At 39.4% G+C, this 27,363-nt stretch overlaps 1 protein-coding gene across 1 annotated transcript in view; it reads left to right on the forward strand.

The window, feature by feature from the left end:
- Positions 1 to 27,363, forward strand: part of LOC144518597 (phospholipid-transporting ATPase ID-like) — a 56,358-nt gene that overhangs the window by 18,378 nt on the left and 10,617 nt on the right. The window contains 20 exon segments of the mRNA XM_078251388.1: positions 2,265 to 2,378; positions 6,136 to 6,234; positions 10,946 to 11,007; positions 13,984 to 14,056; positions 14,273 to 14,343; positions 14,578 to 14,660; positions 16,217 to 16,375; positions 16,868 to 16,956; positions 17,552 to 17,745; positions 17,864 to 18,072; positions 19,069 to 19,112; positions 19,450 to 19,615; positions 19,781 to 19,969; positions 20,168 to 20,283; positions 22,050 to 22,214; positions 22,316 to 22,427; positions 23,203 to 23,308; positions 23,424 to 23,559; positions 23,704 to 23,887; positions 24,543 to 24,766. Coding sequence (XP_078107514.1) covers positions 2,265 to 2,378; positions 6,136 to 6,234; positions 10,946 to 11,007; positions 13,984 to 14,056; positions 14,273 to 14,343; positions 14,578 to 14,660; positions 16,217 to 16,375; positions 16,868 to 16,956; positions 17,552 to 17,745; positions 17,864 to 18,072; positions 19,069 to 19,112; positions 19,450 to 19,615; positions 19,781 to 19,969; positions 20,168 to 20,283; positions 22,050 to 22,214; positions 22,316 to 22,427; positions 23,203 to 23,308; positions 23,424 to 23,559; positions 23,704 to 23,887; positions 24,543 to 24,766 — 2,595 coding nt within the window.

The following is a 27,363-nucleotide window of genomic DNA, read 5'->3' on the forward strand; positions in this document are numbered from 1 at the left end:
TTATTCAGAAAGGAAAAATGTAAATAGCAATTTTTCTCTACTATGATTAATCCATTGCACATCCTCCATAAAACTGAAACCAGTGGAAAATACCAAAAAGGGTGTAAACATTTACTGAGCTTTTAGCCTCCTGATAAGAGCCACCTGGAACAGAGCCAATGCTTCCCACCAGATTACACTCTCATGAAACTCTCAAGGATTTTTCTTCACATAACAACAACTTGAAATGCCCAATGAAGGCTTTCATTCTTATTTAATGTTATCTCTGCTGAGTCAACACACATTTAGACATGCTTTACTTTTCCGTCCTCTTTTGTGTCTTTTGTTTGTGGAACTAACCTCTTTAAATGTGCTTGCGGCACCTGTTTACGTCAATGATACATTCATTTATAAACCCCTGGACTTCAATAGCTCAGATGTGTTTCAGCAAGATTTCTGCTCATGTTCAAAACTTTCTGCACATTCAAAACATATTCCACAAATCTGTGTTTTCTGTGTTGTATTTTTCAGAACATTTGCTTTAAAAAAGTGATAGGGACAAAAGCAACCATTTTCAAAAAGTGGTGTGGACATGTCCCCAGTGTAAATGACACCTACTGTATGATCTAGTCTATATCCACCACCTTCCACTTCTGGGATTGCTCTGTTGCCGCCTGAAATTCCTCCGTATGTCCTTCTTTTTCGGCTGGACATCCGTTACCTTCCGCTTTCTTCTTGTTGGAATTTTAAACTCTGGTCGATTTATGAGGACTATGGTTAACTGCTCCTGAGTTTTCTGTTCCACTACTAAAACAACTTTTGAAAGTACAACCTGAGGCTATTTTGAAGCTGCACCGGGGCTTCCATGACGATTGTTAATGGTTTAAAGACATGCCAATAATCCAGAGCATGTTTCTCTCCCATCCCGGAATGCTCTGTGGACTACCCAGACCCTCCTTTGCAGCGCTGTGGAGGAAGGTCTGGCAAAATATCCTTGAAAAAATATCTGGGTTATAGCTTTGTTAATCTGTAAAAGTTGATCTACAGGAGAATACATATTTAAAAGCAATACAGAATGCTTGAAAGCCTTACTGCATTATATTAAATAAAGTTCTTGGGGGAGAAACATTTGGAGTTGGACCACTTTTGATGTGAACAAGTCAAGCTTAAGAAATGCTTTGCAAATGTTTTATAAGGTGTAGCTTGTACATTCAATACGGTGGACAGTCCATCTGTCTGTTAACATTAACACCCTGACATGAAATTCTGGCCTTTTGAATATTCAAAGGAACACAAACATAGGCAAATATTTGTTCAAGCCATGAATTTGATTACCCACCATGCATTCAATTACATTTCTTTTATCCAAAGTGACTTACAATTGCTATATATCAGAGGTCACACAACTCTGGAGCAACTACAGGTTAAATGTCTTGCTCAGGGACACATTGATTGATGTATCACAGTTGGAATCGAACCCAGCTCTCCCACACCAAAGGAATGTGTCATATCCACTGTCCCGTCACCATGCTTCTGTCTTAATATGCCGGATGCATAAAGACAGATTTCCATTATGAAGGTTTTATGAATTCATATAAACACATTGTGCACTGGCTTAACATGTAGAGTACCAGACTTTATTTTTCTACTGGTGATTGTCTGTTTGTAGCCAGTTTACGTCACCAGCAACCTGGCTGTTGTGTTTTATTTAGGGCTGTCAAAATAACACAATAAATGACACTGGTAAACTACAGTCTTGTGGTGCATTTGAAGTTATTGTAAATGTCCTTTTCCCATCTGGTGGTTGTTTTTGTCGTTCAACAGCAATTTAATAGTGAAATAAGTTATTGTTATACATTATTATTAAATCATTTAATTTTGACCATATGGCCTTAGCAATAAACAAGCCGTTCTTTAATGTCACCGACCCTTTTTTTTTCTTTTCTTTTTTTACTTTCTTAAAAAGTATCGGTTCAGGCACCGTTAATTATGTATGCGATTAATTTCGATTAATTAATCACAGAGTATGTAATTAATTAGATTACATTTTTTAATCGATTGACAGCCCTAGTTTTATTTGTTTTTTTTGGTGTGCTATCATACAATGTTTTGCCTAAGATTTGGCTGATCACTATTCACTACTACACACTCTTCTCACTAAAATGTAAAGCTTAAAATATCTTGAAAAGGTCCATATATTAATTTAAATGACATTTATTACACGTATGGATTTAATAATAATCTTATATTTCTCTCACTTTCTCCATTCCTTTAAACCCCTTCAGACGAACGCCATCAAGACCTCCAAGTACAACCTCTTCACCTTCCTACCTCTTAACCTGTTCGAGCAGTTCCAGAGGATTGCTAATGCCTACTTCCTGTTTCTGCTGGTGCTCCAGGTGAGGGAAACAAACGCACATTTAAATTACATGCAGGAAATATACACGCAGGGCTGCCATACAACTGTCAAGTAAATTGTATGTAAAATGTTTGAAATATATGCAAATTAAACTTGCATCTCAGGTTGGTTAAAGACATTTGTGTGTGTGCCCATGCTAATGTAGCTAATTTCAGATTGCTAGTGCAATAGTTTAGTTCTGCTAATTAGCTTTATGCCCTGGAAGCTTATCTGGATGGTAGCTTTGTTCCAGTAACGTTAATGTAAGCTGCTTGTACTGTTCGACAGTGGTGCAAAAAGTATTCAGCTCTTTACTTGAGTAAAATTAGCAATACTACAGTGTAAAAATACTCTGTTACCAGTAAAAATGTCTGCATTCAAATCTTTGCTTAAAGGTGCAATATGTAATACTGACAGCTAGTGTTTAAAATAGTTACTGCAGTACAAATTCAAAATACTGGAGAGAGTCGTCTCCCCCACCCCCTCCTCCCAAGACTCGAAGGTCACGTTGGTTGCCAGGCTGAGACCGCAGCATCCACAACAATGTTGCTAGATGATTGTCTCGCATAACCAGACATTGCTTCACAGCACAGCAGAGTAGCTAACGTTAGATGCTGGCTATATTGTCATAAAAGCCTGTGCTCACGCGGAGCTCTGTACTCAACTGACAGACACACTTTTTCGGTTTAGAATTACGGTAGGAACCACTAAAAACACAACAACCTCGCTGTCCTCTCCACCCAACGGACAGACACACTTCCTAGGCTTAGAATTACGGTAGGAACCGTTAAAAACACATCAACCTCGCCGTCCTCTCCGTCCAACTGACAGGCACACTTCCTTGGCTTAGAGTTAGCTATGGTAGGAACCGCTAAAAATAACAGTACCTTGCCGTCCTCTACACCTGACTGAACACACTTTATTCGCTTAGAATTATGGCAACAATTGCAAAAAGCACTGCAAACTCACAGTCCTCTCGTCCCGATTTACAGCCCCCCTCTCTTCGCTTAAAATAACTCACCGTTGTCGGCTACGGTCGCTGAACAGGCTACATGTTGTAAACAACGTGGCCCGTTTGCCTGGTCCTCCGGTAACGTTAGCTAGCAGTTAGCAGGGTTAGCATGGCAGTGTTAGCCAGGACCAGTCAAGGTCACTATACTAGCTGTGTCTCAATTGTTTTTGCGAGTAACCAACTCGGGTACTCTAGCTATATAATTCAATGTGAGTACATACATGTTGAAATGACATAAAATGCCTGTCCCTTGTAGCCATGATAAATTAGCCCGAAGCTAATACTTAGCTACCTGTTCAGGAGGAAATTAGCCAACTCGGCGTCCTTTTGGGCTCTAAGCTGTCTCCATCTTTCAAATACATCTCCAATATTTACCCGGGTTTTGTTACGTCTCTGATCACGCAACTGTTAGAAACATGGCGGGTTTTTTTTTTAGGTCGGGTAGAATCTATCTCCGTTGATCCTGTTCGTTGTTTGCTGCTTTCATGGCTGTACTAACGTTACAGCTGTAGCGCGCTGGGTTTACATTTTTACAGGTAACATTATATCTGGCAACCCGGCCTGGCTGTCAAACTGGGGAGTTGATAACAACACACAGGCCCAAACACAGATATTCCGTCACAGAACGGAAATTTCAAAAGGGAAAAAATACTGGCATTAGCATTGTTGTCAGAAAAGATAGTATTTCACCTTAGCATGTTTTCTTAATATCTGATGACGCATTGGGGTCATTTTTGGATTTATTACAGTAAATATTTTACATATTGGACCTTTTAAGTAAAAGTACAAAAGTGTTATTATCAAAATATACTTAAAGTACCAAAAGTGCTCATTATGCAGAATGGCCCATTTCAAAATGTTATATATTATTGGTTATAATTATTTCTTTAATGTTGCAGCTGGTAATAGTGGAGCTAATTTTAATTACTTTACTACTGCTGTGTAGAACAGTATATAACTGCATGTATACTATAGTGAAGTAAAAAGTGCAATATTTCCCTTTGAGATGTAGTAGAGTGGAAGTATATAGTATCATAAAATAGAAATACTCAAAGTAAATAAAGTACCTCAAAATTGTACTTAAGTACAATACTTGAGTAAATGTACTTGGTTAATTTCCACCACTGCTGTTAGCTGATAGCTTCTGTATAAGTCTTACCTTTACCTTTACCCCAGCAGCTCCTAGAGTGAAATAATAGCTACACCTGGACTCCCTAACATGCTATTTGTATTGAACTTAATTATGTTAGTGCAGAGTTGTGGAAATGCAACATACAATCCATTAGTTGCTATATACAGTAGGCCCTTAAAAACACCTAATGTAATGATAATTAGATGTTGTGTAGAGCTCATATGTTTAAGCCTAAAACAAAATGTTTTATTAGGAGACTAAATGTAAGAAAAACATTATTTTCCTTACAAAGAAAACCAAACAGATCATCTGTGGATCAAAGTAAAATGTAAGGCTGCTGTTCTGACTGCATTGTGAAAACAATTCACACAGCAAGCGACTTCTCTTTTTCACAGTGAAACTGTGTGTTGACCAAACAGGATATGGTTGACTCAAGTGCAAAGAGGTTAAGGAAGTGTAATATCCAGTACAGGAAATTGCCTCATCATGTTTAAACAGTAATGTTGCACCACAGAGGTCGTCTGCTGGAGCTGCTCTGCTGACGGACAAAGAGGAACTGCAGCACAACAGCAGTTTCAAATGACTGATATACAACGGTTTCATTTATTTTCTGTATACGTTAATGTTCATGTTGCCTACTGTATTTATGCATCAGAATCTATCAGGGTTTGAGACTTCATGATAATGGCTTATATAATACTATCAGGTCTTCATTGAACAACAGAAAACAACTTTAAAATGTTCTTGGATTCACACCGACAATTTAGTTAGTTCTTACTTGTTGTACAAACATTGGCTTAATGTTCAACCACATGTCATTGAAATCTAGAAACAAGTTTTTGAGTAACAAAAAAAGACAAACGAATGAATCCTACTTGGTAGACATAATGAGCACATATGATTATCATTGTCTCAATATTATTTTGCAGCATATACTTGTCTTTATAGACCCAGTTTAATGCATATATTGTACACGAAAGCTGAACAATTGATACAAATTTTGGAAATGCAAAACACATTGCAACGTTTCTCGTAGACAGAGGAATGTTTTTGCAGTATCATCGTCTTCCTAAAGCTCGTCATTTCGTTAATGACATCATTTTCTAAAAGTAGGAGAGCCATTTTTAAAAGTACTTCATTTTCAGATTATGTATGTCTTTCTTCAAGTTAAGTTTTACTTTAATTAACATAATGCACACTCTTCCCTCCTTAGCACACACAAACATCTTTCTTTTTGTACTTCTCTCCACCACAAATCTTTCGGAGAAGTTTAAAACAAATGCAATCTTGTATATTATTTTTTGTCTTTCTTGAGTCGTCGTGTCATGTCATTTTCTGTTGTCATGTGCATGTTTTCTTCGTCTTTAATTGCATGGCCTCATTCTTGTTTTTTAACAGGAAGACCTTCCTGTTAAAAAAACAAGAATGAGGACATGCAATTTGCACATTTTAAAGGATCTTTTCTGTCTCTCACCCACACAATTTGGATTCCCTTTCTACTTTTTGCAGTTTTCTCCAGCTATTATATGCAAAAATAAACTCCAGTAAAAACTTAAGTGAACTAAAGGCAGTTTTCTGTGTGTGTGTGTGTGTGTGTGTGTGTGTGTTCTTCAGGTGATTCCTCAGATCTCCTCTCTGTCCTGGTTCACCACAGTCGTGCCTCTGGTCCTCGTGCTGACAGTCACCGCTGCCAAAGATGGCACCGATGATATCGTAAGCAAATGTGTTCTGTGTACTATTTCACCATTAAAACAATTCACTACTTTGATTTTAGATGTACTAGTACATAAAACTAACAAAAAAAGCACTCAGAGAAACCCATACGTCTTCCAAGTCCAAATGATTTTAAAATGTATTTAGTTTATTAATAAAGAATGTTTGCAATTTTCAGATCTGCTCCTAAATCCAGGCAGACATTCACTTCACAGTTGATTTAATCTTTAAAGCATGTGGAAGCAGATTTCCCTGCATACTTTACATCCTGGCAACCCTTAAAAGGCTGACTTTATACAGATATTGGCTGAAAAATGACAGTGTTGGTAGTTTGATAAGGTTAAAAATGATGGTTCCTGAAAATGTAACCGTACACTGTAAAGCAGGGGTATTCAACATAAATTGCAAGAGGTCCAGTAAGCCAAAACAACACACATATGCCCGCTGTTGCTCTGTGAGAGAGTGAGACAGGACACGTATAGATCGCTCTTATTGGGCTTTGGGAACATTGCTTTTCAGTGTCCTGACCTCAGACTGCTGTGGCTAAGTTTTGTCCAAGTGTCTGTGTCTAGTTTCATTTTGGCGTTTAATAATTCCACTTTTAACAATCGCAACAGACTCCCTGGACACCGGCCTCATAGACTTCATAGCAGGAAGAATAAACGCGTACTTTTCTGTCCACTCATCTCGGTCAACTTTTCTATATTTTGATAATGCCATGTTCTTTTATCATATTGTGTGTACCTCGGTCAGCTCGCCTCTCTCCCATAGACAGTATATAAAATGGACCAACAGATGCCGTTGCTCTGGACAGAGACCAGTGAAGGATATTAGAAGCACTTTTCCAGTGAGCACTAAGCGTTACTGCGCAGCCTCCAACTGAGAGAGACGACGTAGATGTGACATGAGCAACCTGTCTGAAAGTTGTAAGTCTTCTGGTAGCTGTGCCAAGAGAAATCTCAATCATTCCCAATCTTGCAGAGACGGAGAACATAGGTATATGTAAGGAGATAACATGGGCACAGGCTAATTATTGCTAACTAAAATGCTAGTTAACATTAGTAATTAAACTTAAACAGCTAATGTAAGTCGAAACTGCCTGCGAGCTTCTCCTGTACTATACGGTAATTCCTCTACTATGCAACAGTAAGTCGCGTGGTTATGACATAATTGTTAGCCTATTTTTATAAAAACGTCTGCTATGGAGCCATAATGTGAGATACAAGGTAATGGAGCCTTTTATACATTGTTGTGTTTCTTTAGAAATAAACAATGGACAAATAGAGTCTTTAAACGCTTCAGATGTAAAGTTATTCGCTGTCAAAGTGACGTCAAAATGAATGGCAGTCAATGGAATGCTAACGGCGGGTGAATGCTTGTTAGCATCAAAATGGCGCCAAAGGAGCTACGGGTTGTTGACATGGATGTATTAAGAGAACAGACGCTTACCCCCTTGGTCTCTCCCGCACGTTTTTGCAACCTAGCAACGGCAACAAACATTTGCATGCGGTCGCAGGACCCATACAGCTCTACAGAGCTGGCCTCGTTCTGCCTGTTAAAAATGCCTTTATTGACAAGATAAATACGCATATAATTTATATATATTTCCCAGTTGTGTCAAAAGGCTTTGCGGTCTGGATGGAAGCCTCCTGCAGTCCGGTTTTGGACCGGAGTCCGCCAGTTGTGGACCCTTGCCATAAAGGTTATATGCTTAGTATAGAAATTGAGCAGCATGCCTCCACCTTCTCAGTTTGGGAACCACTGGCTGGTTTTCCCGACAAGGAACATCCTCAGGTTGTGTGAACAAAGACTGCCCTCTTTCAGTGCCAAAGGTGGACATAGTGTGACATTGTTTATCTGTCCCAAAAAGTCTCAGGGGGGATGTGAGCGTGGATGGTTGTGCTTCCAAAGCTTGAGACCAAAGAGACCAGTTTTGATTCTGTCTCTCACCAACAGTCAGCACTGGTTTATTTTAACCATGAACTGAAGGTGAGCTTTACCCAGCCTTCACCAAGTATTTTTTAGCTTCAAAGACTTAAACAGACCAAAACCATAAATGGAAACAATCGGTCACATGGGTGATATGACCTGTTTTGTCATATATACTACTCACAAAAAGTTAGGGATATCTGGCTTTCGGGTGACAGTAGAAGCTACTGAAAAATCATCACAAAAAATGTATTGAAACAAAAGCAGCAGTGGTGGGTATACCACAAAAAAAAGTCAATGTCTCAATAAGTTGTCATGTGCCCTTGAGCATTGAGCTTGACAACAACGCCTCATGCTGTCCACAAGTCGAGTTATTGTCTGCTGAGGCATGGCATCCCACTCTTCTTGAAGGGCAGCCCTCAGGTCATTGAGGTTCTGGGGTACAGGGTTATGAGCCTCAACACGGTGATTCAGCTGATCCCATAGGTTTTCTATGATGCGACCTCGATGAGCTGGAGCATTGTCGTCCATGAAGATGAAATTAGGCCTGTGTTGTTCATGCAGGGGCACAATGACTGTATTAATGATGTTATTTATGTAGCATGGGCTTGTCACTGTACCATTCAGAAAGTGTAGGGCAGCTCTGTATTGACTAGACACACCTGCCCACACTGTAACACCACCACCACCAAAGGGTTGTCTGGTGACAACAATGGCTGATGCATAGCGCTCCCCTTGACGTCTCCAATATCGTTGGCGACCATCATTTTTGCTCAACGTGAATCAACTTTCATCAGAGAATAGCACTGAGGCCCACTGGTACCTCGTCCAGCAAGACGATGACGCCTGTGCCTGGTGGTGTGGTCAGGTATGACAAATTCCTTGTATGTGTAAAAAAACGTACTTGGCAATAAAGCCCTTTCTGATTCTGATTCTAAGCTCAGTGGCCACTTCAGTCTGAGAACATCCTGTTTGAAGCCTCGCAATGGCAAGGGACTGTTGATCACTTGTTAGGTGTCGTCTTGGTCTCATGATGTCAAAATGTGAACAGCATGATGAGGAGGACTGCTTAAATACCAATTCTAATTGAACCAGGAAATGTATTGGTTGATTCATGGATCAAACACCTGTCTTGTTAGAGAACAGCAAGTTGTACAGAAAGTACTCAAACATTGAACTGTTGGACATGCGCATTCAAAAGTTTAGAGAAGGTCACATTAAGTTCACCTGTAAAGGTTATAGTGGATTTTAAGTTCATCCTGAAATTTCACCCGAAAGCCGAATATCCCTGACTTTTTGTGAGAAGAGGTATGAGGACGTGGCTAAATAAAGTTGACACTCACAGTCACACTGAACAAACACTGTAAAATAAGTAAGGACAACATATTTAGCAGCTGATCAGGGAGGAATATCTATCAAATCTGAAATGAACTACTACCTTGATAATATGTAATTTTTAAATATCGTCCTCACTGCACATCATCAAAACAATATTGGTCCAGCTCTTTTACAATCAGAAATGGTACTGTATGTTATTTCATGTTATTTCATGTAGCTGATAAACGCCATTTACTCTATGACTGAGTGAAAAACAATTTCACTCACATCAGTAGTCTTGTGTAGCCTACAAAACACTTCACACTCCTCTTACCTGTGTGTGTGTGTGTGTTATTTTAAGTGTTTATCAGTCCGCTCAACGTCAAATTATGGTTGCAGTGGCTACTGTTTCTCTGTTTGATTAAGTTTTGATCCAAGCTCATTTTTAACCTCAGTCGACCTCAGGCTGGCATTTTGTTACCATTATTTCAAGTGTTTTGGCAAATAGAAACCTAAAATTTTAAATGCACAACATCCTTCTTTTAGTCAAGGGATCCTTTTTCTGTAATATTCTTCTTGTGAAAATGTTGTGATGTTTTTCTCCTTTAGTGACAAAGAAATTATGTCTCATGGGAGTTGAGACTGGTTGAGAAATAAGAAAAGTTCCCAGCTGACCTCTACTGATAGTTCATCAGGAAGTTGACTTTTTTTGTTTATGATTCACAAACTGTTATCTTTTTTTTTTCATCGCTTTGCGGGAACCGAAACAGAACTAAATGTGCCTCTAAAACAATGAAAGGAAAATTACTTTTCATTTCAGCTGTCAAGGGCAACCAAAAAAGTGTATGTGTGTGTGTAAGAGTGTGTGCATGTGTGTGGCACCCAATAACCTAATGCCAAACCACCAAGAGAAAATAAGTGTTGCCATGGGTTAAACATTACCTGAAGGAGAAGTACACAAGCCTTTTTGTTTGGCAGAGGTGATGATCCTGAACGGTCCTTGCTGCCTGTGCCCATCTGTTCCTTAAGTGAAGTCACTGTGGGTTCAGGCTTAATTTGATCTTTGCAGATACACAGCAACTCCAGACTGACCATGTATGGCAAGGTGGATGACCTTGCAAAACAAACGCTTAAATAATTGCTGCCAGTGTTGGGAAAGCTGCTGTGAAAGGACATTTTTTTTATAAGCTACCGCCTACTGCAGACATGTGAATGGAAATTAATTGGAATTTAGGAGATATTATTCTGATCCCATAATTTTATGTCTATGGATATAATTTCTGCATTTCATTTGGATAAAGCCTCACGTTCTATTAGTTTCACAGTTAGAGAACAATGATCTAAACCAGTGGCTCCTGAATTGGGTTTGGTACCCCTAAGACATCTTTGAGGGGCCACGAGATGATTAACATAAGAGGAAAGCAGAAAAAACTGACTCATTGTGTCTTTGTGTGTTTCTTTCCAGAATCGCCACAGGAGCGACAATCAAGTCAACAACAGAAAAGTTCAAGTCCTGATTGACAGAAAGTAAGTTTGTTCATGGGAAGCATGGGGAATACACTAGAGTTTAGATTCTCTGCCCGAGCCCGAACCGGCCCGGACCCAACCCACGGGCTGGGCCAGGCCGATATTTTACGCTGCTATGATCGGGCCGGGCCCTTGATCAAGCATGTGTTTTTTTTAAATCATTACTTTATTAGCCTTATTCAGTGGGGAGCAAGCTATGCCTCTCCAGCTTCTCCCGTAGCTCTGGGTGTAGGCTATGTCCTGCACTGACTTGAGTGTGAGAAACTGTGCTACATCGTGTCTCACCTATCTGCAGCACTGTTCACGGCCAGTGCGTCAGCATGCAGACTGTGGCGAAGGACAGTATTAATTAGGTGATCGAGACAAGAAAGTCTCCTATATGGTTCCAGGGCTTTGATTATGTTGCTGCCTTGATCTGTTACCCACACTGTTCGGCTGAGGGAGCTAGGGTCAAGTTTTTTTTTTTTACGTTTCTTCATTCGGATCCATTCCATTCTGAATAAACAAGCAGCGCAGGTTACATGCTTCGTCCTTGTTGCATTACCAGTATTTATTAAGATAATTCTAAACAGATTTCTGTAGTTAAAACAACTTGGAATTGTAGTTGAGAACGTCAGTTATAACGGCCCACGTATTAAAAAATTGTCGGGTTTAAATCGGGCTTGGGCTCATAATTACAGTTAATGTGTCGGGCCGGGCCGGGCTCGGACACAACGTGCACGGGCTCGGGTAGGGTCAGGCTTGATTTTTTTGGGCCCGATCTAAGCTCTAGAATACACCAGTGTGGACATATCCAAAGTTTCAGGTAGTTACATGCTGGTTTTTGTGTGTTTAAAGAGGCACCATCAGAGTTCTTTAGGTTTTTTGGACAGGTAGGTGTTCCTCAGGGAACCTTCTTGGGTGCTCTTTAGCTTTATTATGAAGAATCCCCGAAGATATCCTTAAAGTCATAGTATTTGCTTGTTTCAGCTCTAAAGGTGGTATAAAGCCCACATGCCCATCAGATCCTATGTACGAATCAAACATAACTCACATATTTGAAATAGCAAACCTCAGGTCAAACGGGATACAAAACAAGCACACCCCACCATCCTGCAGCTGCTTCCTGTGGCTGTACTAAAGAGAATTTAGGTTATATAGCACACAAGGAATACACAGAAGGGTCTAAATACAGAAATATGCAATACAAATACACTACAAAGGTCAAAAATATCCAGTGGGCTTGTCTATAAACAGAAGAATTGAAAGTCATACAAAGGTAAATGTGGGCTTAAAATATGCATTTTTTTCTCTTTATTTATTATAAGGTGTAAGTTTATCGCCCTAAGTGAATGTCTAATGGCTGTTTCAAAGCCCGTCTCCATTTTGCCAGATATATATGTAATTCTGGTGGATAAAAGCCAAACAAATAAAATACTATTTAAATGTATTTTAAATGTATTTTATGTTTTTTATGTTAGTTTTTTTGTTACCTGAAACCAAATGTAGAGATATTAAATTAAAAAAACATCTGAATCAGCCCCTAAAACCCCACCATGTGTAGCTCGTGTCTGTTTGTCGAATGCAAACTCATCAGATTTTTAAAATCCCCAAATTTCCAGAAACAATACCGATTACATGACCTCAGTGTGCTAAATAATATCAACCAATTATTTGCTTCTGCACAAACATAGTACCACAAGAACAATACATATTAAAATCAATCATTATTGAATCAATATTGATCCAGGTTTGGTATCAGAGGCCTGATGGAGGGTAACATTTAATTGAACAAGAGTGAAAACTAGGGTGTGGCTAGTGGTCAAACTAGCAATTTTCTCATTGTTGATCCATCCATCCATCTTCGTCCGCTTATTATTGTTGATGAGTGTATTAAATATTTTTTTCAATAACTCTATTAATCAATTATTTTACAGTATTAAGAGGTGAAAACAAATGACATATGATCACCATGAGCCCTATAGGGACTTGAAGTTACTTTATTGGCTCATTAGTCTATATCCACAACGTTCCACTTCCGGGATTGCTCCGTTGCCGACGGAAATTCCGCCGGACTATGGTTAACTTTTTCTCAGATCTCTGCAGTGTAAATCCAGACAGCTAGCTAGACTATCTTTCCATTCTGAGTTTTCTGTTGCACGACTAAAAAAACTTTTGAACGTACACATGTTCCACCAAACAAGTTCCTTCCCGAGGCAATTTTTGCAGCTGTGGAGCTTAGTACCGCCCATGACGATTGTTATTGGTTTAAAAGAATGCCAATTAACCAGAGCATGTTTTTCTCCCATCCCGGAATGTTGTGTGGACTAGCCAGACCTTCCTCCGCAGTGCTGTGGAGGAAGGTCTGGCAATGCGAGACTACTGGCTCATTAACCGTCCAAAGACTCAAGGTTTTTCAATATAACAGAGGTGTAAAAAGTACACAAATATTTTACTCAAATGAAATAACTTGAGCAAAAATTTGCTAATTTGAAATGTACTAAGCAATGTTAAATTGATTGTACTTGTTATATAAATATTATGTTTATAAAATGAAACATTTAATTTAAGTGTATGATGTTTTGAGGAAAAAAAAGATGATTTGATATATTTTATTACTTTTGGACAAAGGAGACACATTGTGAAAATGCCCATTGACAATATAATTATTTACACGAGTTAAAGTAAACAATGCCTACTGCTCAACTGTGTACCAGCAAGAACTGAGGCATGAAATAGAAAACCCTGAAAAGTGTCAAATATTTGTGTTACAGCCAAGTTTTAAAAACTATTATTGGCAGACAGATAATACAGGAAACTGGCAGGAAACTGCCTTGGAGGAAAGGAAACTAATATTAGGATGACCTCAGTGTTCAGTATTTATGGACTGTTTATTTCCTGACAATTCTCAAAGAAGAAGGGAAAAGAAAACCTTTTCTATAAATTCTACAGTACATAGTCTAAACATCCTCTTACCAGCCTGTTTCCTGTTCTCAGACTGCGGAGCGAGAAATGGATGGATGTCCAGGTGGGAGACATCATCAGGCTGGAAAACAACCAGTTTGTCACCGTGAGTAAATTGGGGAAATATATATACGCTTCTTCTCCTTTCCCCAACAGATATCACATTAATTTATTTTCTTTGCATTTTGTGGTGCTTTTTGTAGTCTATTTATTGTTTTATTTCTGAGTTGACAGCTTTTTAAAACCATTTATCTCAGCAGCAGAGGCTCAGTTAAATCCGAATCTGAACAGATGTCAGTGATAAATCCTTCTCTAATTGCAGGCCGACATCCTGTTGCTCTCCAGCAGTGAACCACTCAACCTGGTGTACATCGAGACAGCAGAACTGGATGGGTTAGTCTATTTTTTGTTTAATGTCATGATGTGAGTTTGTTTAACATACAAATAATAATGCCTCAACAGGCATTCACACTATTATTTATTGTCTCTCATTTTTGTCATCATGTTTCTGCCACTCTTCAACCTTCTCCTCCTTTTCCTCTTTACCACTTTCTCTTTCTTCTGGTCTCTACTGTGTCATTCTCCCCCTCTTTTTGTACTTTATCGTCCTCCTCTCCTCTTCCTCAGAGAGACTAACCTGAAGGTGAGACAGGCCCTGACCGTGACAGGAGACCTGGGAGAGGATAGCGAAAAACTGGCAGACTTCAACGGTAAGACTAATAGAGGACTATCAACTGTTTGTTTCTGAAATTAGAAGCCTGCACAGTATATAAACACACACACACACAGTATCCAGGTTTCTGATCATCCGTGTGCAGTTGTGTCTTGATTTCTCATCTTCTCAGTCTCTATGTTCTCTATACCAACACAGAATGTTCAGTCAGGTGTAAACTGGTTTCTATCTTCTTCAGTTTTCCAGGAACCATAATAGGTTTCTGAAACCAGAATATGTTAACATGCACAACACATAAGCAGGATACTAGTCATATAAACACACTCACTGATACAATGTACAGTAGGTGATTTTGACAAAGGCAAAAAACCTTCTCTATAACCTGGAGAAGCTTCACAGACACAAACAGTAGTATTGTGTTTGAAGCGTGGTTTATGGTTCTGCGGAGGCTCCACGCAGAGTTTTCGCCGTAGCCTACGTAAGTGGCCTGAAGTTTATACTTGTGCGTTGGTGTGCGCGTCCATCTCTTTAAGAGAATAGCAGGGCTGGCTTGTGTGTATGAGTGGGGAGTGTTGGTGTTTGGTAGAGCGAGTGAGAGAGTGACAGCGATTAGCTTCGGAGTGAGTACCGACTTTGGAGTCATAGTGAGAAAAACAGTGTCTCCTCTGGGCTTTCTGACCACGGTGGGAAATCTGTAGCAGGAAAAGTTAACCCTCTCCTGGATTTCATGTTGTTTATGGAGAAGGAGAACCAGGAAATGAGTCGGGGGGAGGGGGAAATGCAACGTTACCAAACCGTGTAGTTACATTTTTCAAGGGGCAGGCTACGGCATAAGCTCAGCATAGGGTCCGTGTCTCCACGTACCTACATACATAGCCACGGCGTAGATTTAATGCAGAAGCATAAATCACGCTTGAGTGCACATTGAAGCATAGCAGCAAAAAGAGCACATACACAAGGAAAATCATACCCAGGTAAACATATTATCATTCACTTCCTTAGTTAAGTAGCAGTGAGATCATGTTCAATATGACAAGAGCAAGAGACCCATTTTAAATGATGGAAAAAGGGAGTCAAAGTTTCACTTTAGCTACCCACTGTTGTTACATCAGTTTGCCTGAAAAGCTAAAACATGTCCCTGCTGTTTCTGTACTTTGAACTCTAAAATAAAAGTTAAATTATTACTATACTGGAAAGTAACATTCATAATAAATAAACATACATACATTTTGTTTCACATGCTTTTCGATGACAGCTGTTTATAATTATCTTTTATCCGAACCATGCATTTGGACATTGATTTGAGACTTGAATTCATTTAAAGACCCGATGTGTTAGAGGGTCAAATAGATTGTCTTTGTAAATTCCCAGTAGTACTATAACCACTATGATGAATACGTTTCAACATAGAGACACATAGGCATCAATAGGCAACTAATTGTCTCATTTTTCTACAAACAAAAACTGCAGCCATCAGAATAAATACAAATATGAAATAGTCATATATAAATTATACGCATGCCTGCTTGAATAGTTCATTTCATTCTGAGCACAACCTCAAACCTGCTGTGTCACCTCTCTCTCATGTTTAAGGCGAGGTACGCTGTGAACCCCCCAACAACCGCCTCGACCGTTTCACAGGAACGCTAACCTACGCCGGTCAGAAATACCCGCTGGACAATGAGAAGATCCTGCTGCGAGGCTGCACCCTGAGGAACACTGAATGGTGCTTTGGACTCGTGCTGTTTGCAGGTGGGAAGGATTTTTCATGGACACGTGTCAGTACCACGTTATTGTAACAACAACTGTTACAATGTTTTTTTTCATTGTCCCTATCGATACCAGTACCGATACTGATACTGTGACTTCAATACCGGTTTTACTGAACGATACGTTACTCTGTGCGTAACGTAGAGTTTTTCCTGCATGTATCTACAACGTGTAACATTAGACAGCCAATCACAAGTACTATTAGATCTTGGTAGAAGCATTCTTATTGGCCCACTGACACTGATGAGATTTACTTCTTCAAAGTAAGGTATTGAAATTTGGTATTGAATGACGAGGCATTTTTCAATTCTCGATACTATGGAGGCAATGTGGTCGGTGCCTAAAAAGAATCAAAGTTCAGTACCCAGCCCTAATTGTCCCTGACAAATAAACTAATAAATAGATCAAATAAAAAAACTAAGATGGTTTTAAATGCAGGAAGTCTTACCTGTTTCTGTTCCTCTTTGTTTGCAGGTCCAGAGACGAAGCTGATGCAGAACTCTGGGAAAACTACGTTTAAGAGGACCAGTATAGACCGATTGATGAATGTCCTAGTCCTTTGTGTGAGTCTGTTTATCTGATCTTAGAATGGCTTAATTATTCATCAAGTCATCAGTTGATTGGGTTTAAATTCAGTGCTTACAGCTAAATCAGGTTATTACATAAAAAGGAACTCTTGAAAACAAGATTTCAGTTCTCCTGCCGCAATAAGTAAAATTATGTGTTTATCATTTATTAATAAATGAGCTACACCGTGGTAGTTACTCAGAGCAGTGACGATCAGGCAGACAAAGGACAGCATAAATGTGAAGTATATTCAAATACAGGGTTAAAATGTCTTACTTCTTCCGTAAAAAATCTATCTGACTTTGTGTGTTTGTGCGTCGACTGATCGTAGTTGAAAGTATCAACTTGCTAAACCTGTATTTTACACATTTCCAACATTTCAGATGTATCAGAAAACATTAATAACTTAGATTTATTTATTTCTAATGTTAACTAGTGGATTTAAAGACCTGTCAATCAGTTTGAGAATGGTAGCAGGTTCCATTCTTGATTTTTTATTTTTTTTTACTTTCAACTTGGGCTCAGTTGTCCAGTCATTCTTTGATAGACCAGCCTTTGACCTATTCATTCTTTCCAAAAATCTCCATACAGATTTTTGGTTTCCTGGCCTTCATGTGCACCATCCTTGCGATAGGAAACTGCTTCTGGGAAATGAACGAAGGCTCACAGTTCATGGTTTTCCTGCCCAGACAAGACGGCAACAACGCTGCCTTCTCCGCCTTCCTCACATTCTGGTCCTACGTCATCATCCTCAACACCGTGGTGCCCATCTCTCTCTATGTTAGGTAACAACGTGTGTGGAATTGCTGCTTATTTAATTCAATACAAAACTTTTACAAAATGCAGAAATAACAAAGATTGTATCTGCTTCTTCTCACTTCATGACTCTACATCTTTCGGCAGTGTGGAGATCATTCGGCTGGGGAACAGCTTCTACATCGACTGGGACAGGAAAATGTACTTTTCACGGTACGACACCCCCGCCGAGGCTCGCACCACCACGCTAAATGAAGAGCTTGGCCAGATCAAGTACATCTTCAGTGACAAAACAGGGACGCTCACCCAGAATATCATGACTTTCAACAAGTGCTCCATCAACGGCAAATCTTACGGTGAGATTCAAAAGTTCTACCTGCAGCTCAGAAACTGTTTTCTATAACTAAGTTGGTTTCTGGTTCTGTGAATATATCAGTGCATCTGAATACATCAGCAACTGTTGAGACTTTTTAAAGATCCAAACAGAGGCACTCTGCATCTTAGGGTTTCTTACCAAACAATAAGCAAAGAGGGAGCTATCACTGTAGATCTGAAAAATGGTTAAAGGCCCTGGACACCCATACAGGTGTCTTCAATTACTCTGGCTGATTGGACCTCTTTCCAGGCCTTTGTGGGTGTGTATAGACTGATTGACTGACATCTTTCTGAGTCTCCTGTTAGCTTTGTTGCACCTGTTAGTGCAGGACAAATGACACCTTTGCCATTGTTATTGGTGAAAAGATTTGTGACATAATAAATATCCATCAAAGCTCCGGCCCACTTCAACTTGAGCAGAGGTCTAGCAGCCAGAATAACTGAAATCCTGTGTGGGTGTTCAGAGGCTTTAAAATATAAATAATGGCTAACACACAATTATGTTAAACATACATACAGCATTTGATACATTTAAATGGAAAGAAAAAGTATTATCCTCACCTCTACTCACCTGATTGACGATATTTCAGTTCTCAGACCGTCATTAGGCAACGTTCATATAGACACCATACACATATATAAGCTATAGGCTCTTCATTTGTGTGCAGACAAATCAATGAGCTCTTCAAATATCAATCCGAGCTGTTCCAATTAAAGAAACATAGTAAATTTACCAATAGTATACAAAGTAGGTTTGCATCACCCAATAACAAAACAGTCTTATATTACACAGCCTTTAGTCTTCAAAAGGTAGTAAAAGACACTAAAGGCAAAAAATACAGAACGAAAGCCTCATAATGACTAATATCATTCATATCAAGGAAAAAACAAAGGCATTTTCTTATTCTGTAGCTATCATGTAATTGGTTCATTTTTGTGTTTGTAAGTTTCATCTATTTTCTTTCTCTTTTTTTCAGGGGATGTTTATGACTACACAGGTCAAAGACTAGAAATTACTGAGGTGAGTTAGATTTTGGTGATGTAAATTCAGCAATCCTTACACCTAAATGGCAAATTAGGTCATGTGTTAGTGTGTTTTTTACAAGTGTTTACAACAGTGTTATTTTATTATCTAAGAACCAATTAATTTAACCAACATTACAGTTACTTAAAGTGACTATATGTAACTTAAAGTTTGTGTTGATTCTAGTGTGTTTTTACCACAACTGCTGTCGCAAAGGTCTTTTCTTTACGGTGCTGTATTTCCCACTGTAGATTACTGAGTTAGCGTTACCGACCTTTTAAATTTAGTGACACATCTTGCGTCTTCCTGCCCTGTCCTCTGTCTCTCTCAACAGCATACAGAGACGGTGGACTTCTCCTTCAACCCACTGGCTGACCCCCGCTTCATGTTCCACGACCACGCCCTGGTGGAGGCGGTGAAGCTGGAGGACCCAGAGGTCCACGCCTTCTTCAGACTGTTGGCCCTCTGCCACACCGTCATGGCTGAGGAGAAGAAAGAAGGTGAGGTGCAGTTAAGTGTCTCTGTGTGAGCCTCTGTCTTTTATAGATTAATGCAAATATAATTAAGCAATAAAGACGAAAGTGACCAAAAATGACTTACTTCGCCTAAATGTGAAGGCAATTCCTCTTCCTCCACTGACAAAAAAGGCCCTTTTGTTCCTTCAGGTGAGCTTTTCTATCAAGCTCAGTCTCCAGATGAGGGAGCACTGGTTACAGCGGCCCGAAACTTTGGATTTGTCTTCCGCTCGCGCACACCAGACAGCGTTTCCATCGTGGAAATGGGGGAACAGCGCAGCTATGAACTCCTGGCCATCTTGGATTTCAACAACGTCCGCAAGAGAATGTCCATCATAGGTATAAAATCCTCTGAAAAATAAAAGTTCCTATTTAGTGGGATTCCTCATACAGTATACACGTTGATTGCTGTCGCTGGAGATTTCCTTTTTTTAACTGTGGTGATTCTTATAACAGATTTTTCCTTCTATTCCTATTTGACAAAACTGTATTTTTGAGTCGCAATGGGGTCATGTAAGTGTGTGTTTGTGTGCACAGTTCGGAGTCCAGAGGGGAAGCTCTGTCTCTACTGTAAAGGTGCAGACACAATCATCTACGAGAGGCTGCATCAGTCCTGCAGCAAGCTGATGGACGTCACTACAGAGCACCTTAATGTCAGTAATATTTCTCTGTGTTGAGATTTGATGATTTGATTCTCATACTTTATCTGAATTCTTCTTATGATTTTCCTGCAGTGTTGCTGGATGTTTGTCTCTGCATGCCTGTGTGTTGGTTGTTTTCTCGTCATGTGTCAAGTGTGCTTGTGTGTGTTTATACAGACAAAGTTCATCTTAATGTCCATGTGCTCCATCCAACTGTGCTCATATTGTGCTTTTTGGCTTTTCCCCTTTCCTTTATTGTGTTATATATCTTTTTGTGCATTTTTTTGGTTTACAAAGTGAAAAAGCCCAAAGGGGACTTACCATCTCCAACAGAAAACACTGTTCACAAACTGCTCCAAACAGCTCTATTGTAGTTCAGCCTTTACTTCCGTGACGAACGTGCGTCACTTTGTAACACACGTTATAATGCTCGCCTAGCTGCTAGCATGGCACTCCCTCATACTCTGCAACTGACAAGCTAGCAGTACTTACTGCGCATGTGCGACTCCCAATAAAGATAGTACAGAAGTGAGATGTCTCACTCTGTAGCTAAAACAGAGAGCTGAACACACAGGGTGAAAAGAGGAGCTGCAGCAATGTGCAGTACAACAACTATATGGTGTTTTCTGAAAATTAAACCACATAAAGCTATTCTGGTACAACCTCTAAATACAATTATGAACCTGAAAATGAGCATAATATAAGCACTTTAACATAAAGTTGGATGAAGTCCACAGATCCAAAAACCTCTTGCTGCCCTGGAAGCATAAATAATTTAATTTGAACGCTTGGCTTTATTATAATAATGATAATAACTTTTGTATTGCTCCAAATGATAGAGGCGAAACAAATAAAATTGGTTTGATCTATAAAGATGATCCAAATTTGGGGTTAAAAAAAAAAAAGAGACACCGAAAGATAACTTAATTAACAAATGCAAATGTACTGAAAAATCAGTTTGAAGTAGAGGCTATATATGAGTAGCAAGACACATTACAACAGGGAGGTATTTCAAATCTCTTTAGTTTAAAAAGTTTAGATGTGGGGACTGGTAGCAGACTTTTGAGTTTTAAACTGAGTTTGAGTTCAGGTACACAAGCTCATAAATTAATGATTAAGCTAGACCATGGAGTGCTTTAAAAGTAGTTAGTAAAACCTCAAAATGAACTCTGGCTGAAATGTGGATTATGTATGTGATGTATAGGCTGGCAGTTCTATATTTTTCTTATTGGCAATAAATACCATAAAGAGACTTTACCACTTCACAAAAGCCATGGCTTCCTACTGAAGAACTTTATATGTTACACATTTGTTGTAATGAAGAACATATCACCCAGTGCAATAGTGTGACTAATCAATGATGGTTTATTTTAGTTGATGTTGTAGAAAATATAAACAACTTTCTCCTTGCCTGTTGGAGTTTTTTTGCCTAGGTCGCAACATTTACACAGCTGGGCACATTTCTGTTTACATCTTCAAATACTGTGTGTGTGTGTGTGTGTGTGTGTGTGTATGTGTGTGTGTGTGTGTGTGTTTGTCCAAGGCAAATTGAGCCTGAGGTGAGCGTGTTGCTCTAAAACACATATCTCAGCAACTACAGTCACACAGGAGCTGGGTGACTTTGTGGGTTTTTTTAATTGTAGACTAAGCTGACACAGGTCAGACTCTGAATACATGAGGCAGCCTGTACTTGGCTGAACCTCTGTGTGTGTGTGTGTGTGTGTTTTTTGTGTGTGTGTAGCGTTCATCCATATAAGTATGTGCATGTCGATCTACAGGAGTTTGCAGGGGAGGGCCTGCGGACTCTGGCGCTGGCCTATAAGAATCTGGATGAGGAGTATTTCAACCAGTGGAAACAGCGCCACCATGAGGCCAGCACCGAGCTTGACAACCAAGAGAGCAAACTGGACGAGCTGTACGAGGAGATAGAGAAGGATCTGCTGGTAGGAAATGAACTCACATTTCAGTAAAGCTCAAACCATAAAAACTGGGTTTCATTTGTAAAATTTGCCTGTTGATTATGTATCTGAATGTGTGTTTCCAGCTGCTTGGAGCAACAGCCATAGAAGACAAATTACAAGACGGGGTACCTCAGACTATCGAGCTGTTGTCCAAAGCCAGCATCAAAATCTGGGTTTTGACTGGTGACAAGCAAGGTATATAACCTCAAATATATTGAGAGAATTTAATTTAGAACATATTATATAACTGCTTTGTTAAGTCTGAAAACGTTTTTGTCATGTTCAATAATTCAGTTTTATCATTAGAAATCAATAAGGTGTCACTTGTTCAATCTGTAGTCATCTTGTTTTGTATTTAAAATAATGATTATAACAGTTTATCACAACTTGGGTCAGGAGTTTGTAGTTTCTGCCAAATAGCTTGTACTCACCAAAGTAATTGCTGAGACCTGGAAACAACGCAGTCAGATGTGGCAAAAAGAAAAACGATCGTTTGGGTGATCAGACCTGTCGTAAACACGCAAAAAGCCAAGCTGATTATCTAAACTACTTTATTTAGAGGCAAAATAGAAAGTGATGTTTGTAGTTAGAAACCCTTAAACTCAGACTACAACCACTACTCTGCTAAACTGTATAACCTTTTATTGGACAGCCAGCTTCAGCCTGATGCTACACCTAAAGCAGAAATTGACAAAATGACCAAAGGACTCATCATTTGGAACTTGCACATTGACCATGCACTAGCTGTGTTTGTATGTACTTCCTTCGCTTGTTGTAGTTTTTCAAACAGAAGATCTGAAGATACATTCCCGTTTGAATCAAGTATTCCTGATTCGGGCCAAAACATCATGCAGGATCATTGTTAAATATAGCTCTTCACTGTGTAATATTTAGATGACTTTTCATTTTGTTCTTCTCTTCATATCTGCTGCAACTGTCTACTAACTGATGTTGATTATTCGTGTTGCAGAAACTGCAGAAAACATTGGGTACTCGTGCAACTTACTGCGGGAGGAGATGAACGACGTCTTTATTGTCTCGGGCAACTCACCTGAGGATGTCAGACAGGAACTCAGGTCAGTCAAAAAGACTGTACCATTTCAGTTTAGACAGCACCTGAGGAACTGAGCTGATTATGAAACGTTTCCATGCATCCATCCATTTTTTTTTTTTCATTTTCTTGTGGAGCAGAAATGCACGGACCTCCATGAAGCCAGTCGAGGATTCAATGTTTTTGCCAGAAAGGACTCTGGGTAAAGGTGTGAAAGTGATCGCAGACGAGTTAGTAAATGGAGAGTACGGCCTGGTCATCAACGGACACAGCCTGGTACGTCATTAAGAAGTTTCCTGATTACAATGCATGCTGTAACTGTCCTCTGTGACTTGTATTGCTTATTATTTAAACTGATAGGGAAACTCTTGTGTAATTCCTGTCTCTAATCACTTCTCTATTGCAACCATGTTCCCTCAGGCGTACGCCCTGGAGGGCAGCATGGAGCTGGAGTTCCTGAGGACGGCGTGTATGTGTAAAGCAGTGATCTGCTGCCGGGTCACTCCTCTGCAGAAGGCTCAGGTGGTCGAGCTGGTCAAGAAGTACAAGCAGGCGGTCACACTGGCCATAGGAGATGGAGCCAATGACGTCAGCATGATCAAAGGTATCAGCGGGGCCACACAGCACCTTTTATGTGTGGAAGTTAAAGAGGTTTTTCGTCCCAAGTAGGAAATTTGCAAAAATGAAAGTTGCTGCTAAAGATTGCAGCTATACTGCAAGTTCTCACCGAGTACAAAATGCAGCTCTATTGGCTTTGGCTTCCATTAAGAATTCTTTGATAAACTAACCAGAGCTATAATGATGAATTGATTAATAGATTAGTCCATTGTTAGAAAGTTATGTGGTAGATATTTTGATAAGTGATTCATTGTTTCAGACATTTTTCAAACACAAGTGGCAAACATTCATTTTACAGCTTCTCAAATGTGAGGATTTGCTTCAATACATCACCCTGGGCTCTGGGAAATTGTAATGGGCTTTTTTTTCATTGATTTTGAACTCCAAATGAATGATAGTATTGCTCCGTGTCTGCTGCTACATGTGAATCATAACAATTTAATATGCTGATGATATGGTGAGTATCTCTTAGCTTGTTTTGGTGTATCTCTGCCCCCAAGTGGCCAAACATGTATTAATGCAGCTTTAAGTTGTAGTAAATATTTTTCACAAATAGCAAAAATATACACTTCTTTTCTCGCTGTTTTTGGATACAGAGAAATTCAAACACCCTTTCCTTCTTCTTGTCTTTGTCCTCCCAGCGGCTCATATAGGCGTGGGCATCTCTGGCCAGGAGGGCATGCAGGCCGTGCTGTCCAGCGACTACTCCTTCGCCCAGTTCCGCTTCCTGCAGCGCCTCCTGCTGGTGCACGGCCGCTGGTCCTACCTGCGCATGTGCAAGTTCCTGCGCTACTTCTTCTACAAGAACTTCACTTTCACCTTCGTCCACTTCTGGTACGGCTTCTTCTGCGGCTTCTCTGCACAGGTGAGAGAGTGAAGTAAGACGGAGGGAGGGAGGACGGTGGATGAGGAGGAGAAAAAAGGACTGTGATGTTTAGTTTTCAGTGGTGGAAGTAGTATCTAAATCCTTTACTTAAGTAAAAGTACCACACTTTAAAAATACTCTGTTACAAGTAAAAATCTGGCATTTAAAATGTTACTTAAGTAAAAGTTTGTAACGATAACGACGATTGTTAATCATTTGAGTATTTGTCGACCTATATGTTGTTGGGTAGTTTAATTTATAATAAAACATCGTATTTTATAAACTACACGTGCTTTGTGTACAAAAATCTTAATTTGTAAAGTAACTAGTAACTCAGGCTATTAATGTAGTAAAGTAAAAAATACAATATTTCTCTCTGAAATGTAGTGGAGTAGAAGTAGAAAGTGGCTTGAAAAGAAAAGACTCAAGTACCTCAAATTTGTACTTAAGTACAGTACTGGAGTAAGTGTACTTAGTTACTTTATACCACTGGTAGTTTCGTAATACAACACTGTAAAAAATTAAACCAGTGGTTCTCGACCTTTTTGGCTTTTGACACCAAAAAGCTGTGTGTATTTAGACCCCTTTGCCTTCCAGATGTCAGAGATAATTTACCACCTCTAAACTTCTCAGATGGTGTAATTCAAATAATATTTGAAGCCCAGAGCAGTTAAATTATCAACATTTCACAAACAAAAAATGTTTGTAGTGAAACTTTTTCTTTCCTTTCCCATTAATCATCTCACCACGGAGCTAAACAACCTAAAAGTGTATATATAAAGTAGTTAAAAGTAGCTCCACCTAAATAGCTGTTTAGGCACTGATCGGTCTTCATCTATAATGATGAAGATTATATATATATATATATATATATATATATATATATATATATATATATATATATATATATATATATATATATATATATATATATATATATATATATAGTCAGGTCCATAAATATTGGGACATCGACACAATTCTAATCTTTTTGGCTCTATACACCACCACAATGGAGTTGAAATGAAACGAACAAGATGTGCTTTAACTGCAGACTTTCAGCTTTAATTTGAGGGTATTTACATCCAAATCAGGTGAACGGTGTAGGAATTACAACAGTTTGTATATGTGCCTCCCACTTTTTAAGGGACCAAAAGTAATGGGACAGATTAACAATCATAAATCAAACTCTCACTTTTTAATACTTGGTTGCAAATCCTTTGCAATCAATTACAGCCTGAAGTCTGGAACGCATAGACATCACCAGACGCTGGGTTTCATCCCTGGTGATGCTCTGCTAGGCCTCTACTGCAACTGTCTTCAGTTCCTGCTTGTTCTTGGGGCATTTTCCCTTCAGTTTTGTCTTCAGCAAGTGAAATGCATGCTCAATCGGATTCAGGTCAGGTGATTGACTTGGCCATTGCATAACATTCCACTTCTTTCCCTTAAAAAAACTCTTTGGTTGCTTTCGCAGTATGCTTCGGGTCATTGTCCATCTGCACTGTGAAGCGCCGTCCAATGAGTTCTGAAGCATTTGGCTGAATATGAGCAGATAATATTGCCCGAAACACTTCAGAATTCATCCTGCTGCTTTTGTCAGCAGTCACATCATTAATAAATTCAAGAGAACCAGTTCCATTGGCAGCCATACATGCCCACGCCATGACACTACCACCACCATACTTCACTGATGAGGTGGTATGCTTTGGATCATGAGCAGTTCCTTTCCTTCTCCATACTCTTCTCTTCCCATCACTCTGGTACAAGTTGATCTTTGTCTCATCTGTCCATAGGATGTTGTTCCAGAAATGTGAAGGCTTTTTTTAGATGTTGTTTGGCAAACTCTAATCTGGCCTTCCTGTTTTTGAGGCTCACCAATGGTTTACATCTTGTAGTGAACCCTCTGTATTCACTCTGGTGAAGTCTTCTTGATTGTTGACTTTGACACACATACACCTACCTCCTGGAGAGTGTTCTTGATCTGGCCAACTGTTGTGAAGGGTGTTTTCTTCACCAGGGAAAGTATTCTTCGGTCATCCACCACAGTTGTTTTCTGTGGTCTTCCGGGTCTTTTGGTGTTGCTGAGCTCACCGGTGCGTTCATTCTTTTTAAGAATGTTCCAAACAGTTGATTTGGCCACACCTAATGTTTTTGCTATCTCTCTGATGGGTTTGTTTAGATTTTTCAGCCTAATGATGGCTTGCTTCACTGATAGTGACAGCTCTTTGGATCTCATATTGAGAGTTGACAGCAACAGATTCCAAATGCAAATAGCACACTTGAAATGAACTCTGGACCTTTTATCTGCTCCTTGTAAATGGGATAATGAGGGAATAACACACACCTGGCCATGGAACAGCTGAGCAGCCAATTGTCCCATTACTTTTGGTCCCTTAAAAAGTGGGAGGCACATATACAAACTGTTGTAATTCCTACACCGTTCACCTGATTTGGATGTAAATACCCTCAAATTAAAGCTGAAAGTCTGCAGTTAAAGCACATCTTGTTCGTTTCATTTCAACTCCATTGTGGTGGTGTATAGAGCCAAAAAGATTAGAATTGTGTCGATGTCCCAATATTTATGGACCTGACTGTAT

This window comes from Sander vitreus, chromosome 5 (assembly GCF_031162955.1).
Source record: "Sander vitreus isolate 19-12246 chromosome 5, sanVit1, whole genome shotgun sequence".
NCBI classification, from domain to species: domain Eukaryota; kingdom Metazoa; phylum Chordata; class Actinopteri; order Perciformes; family Percidae; genus Sander; species Sander vitreus.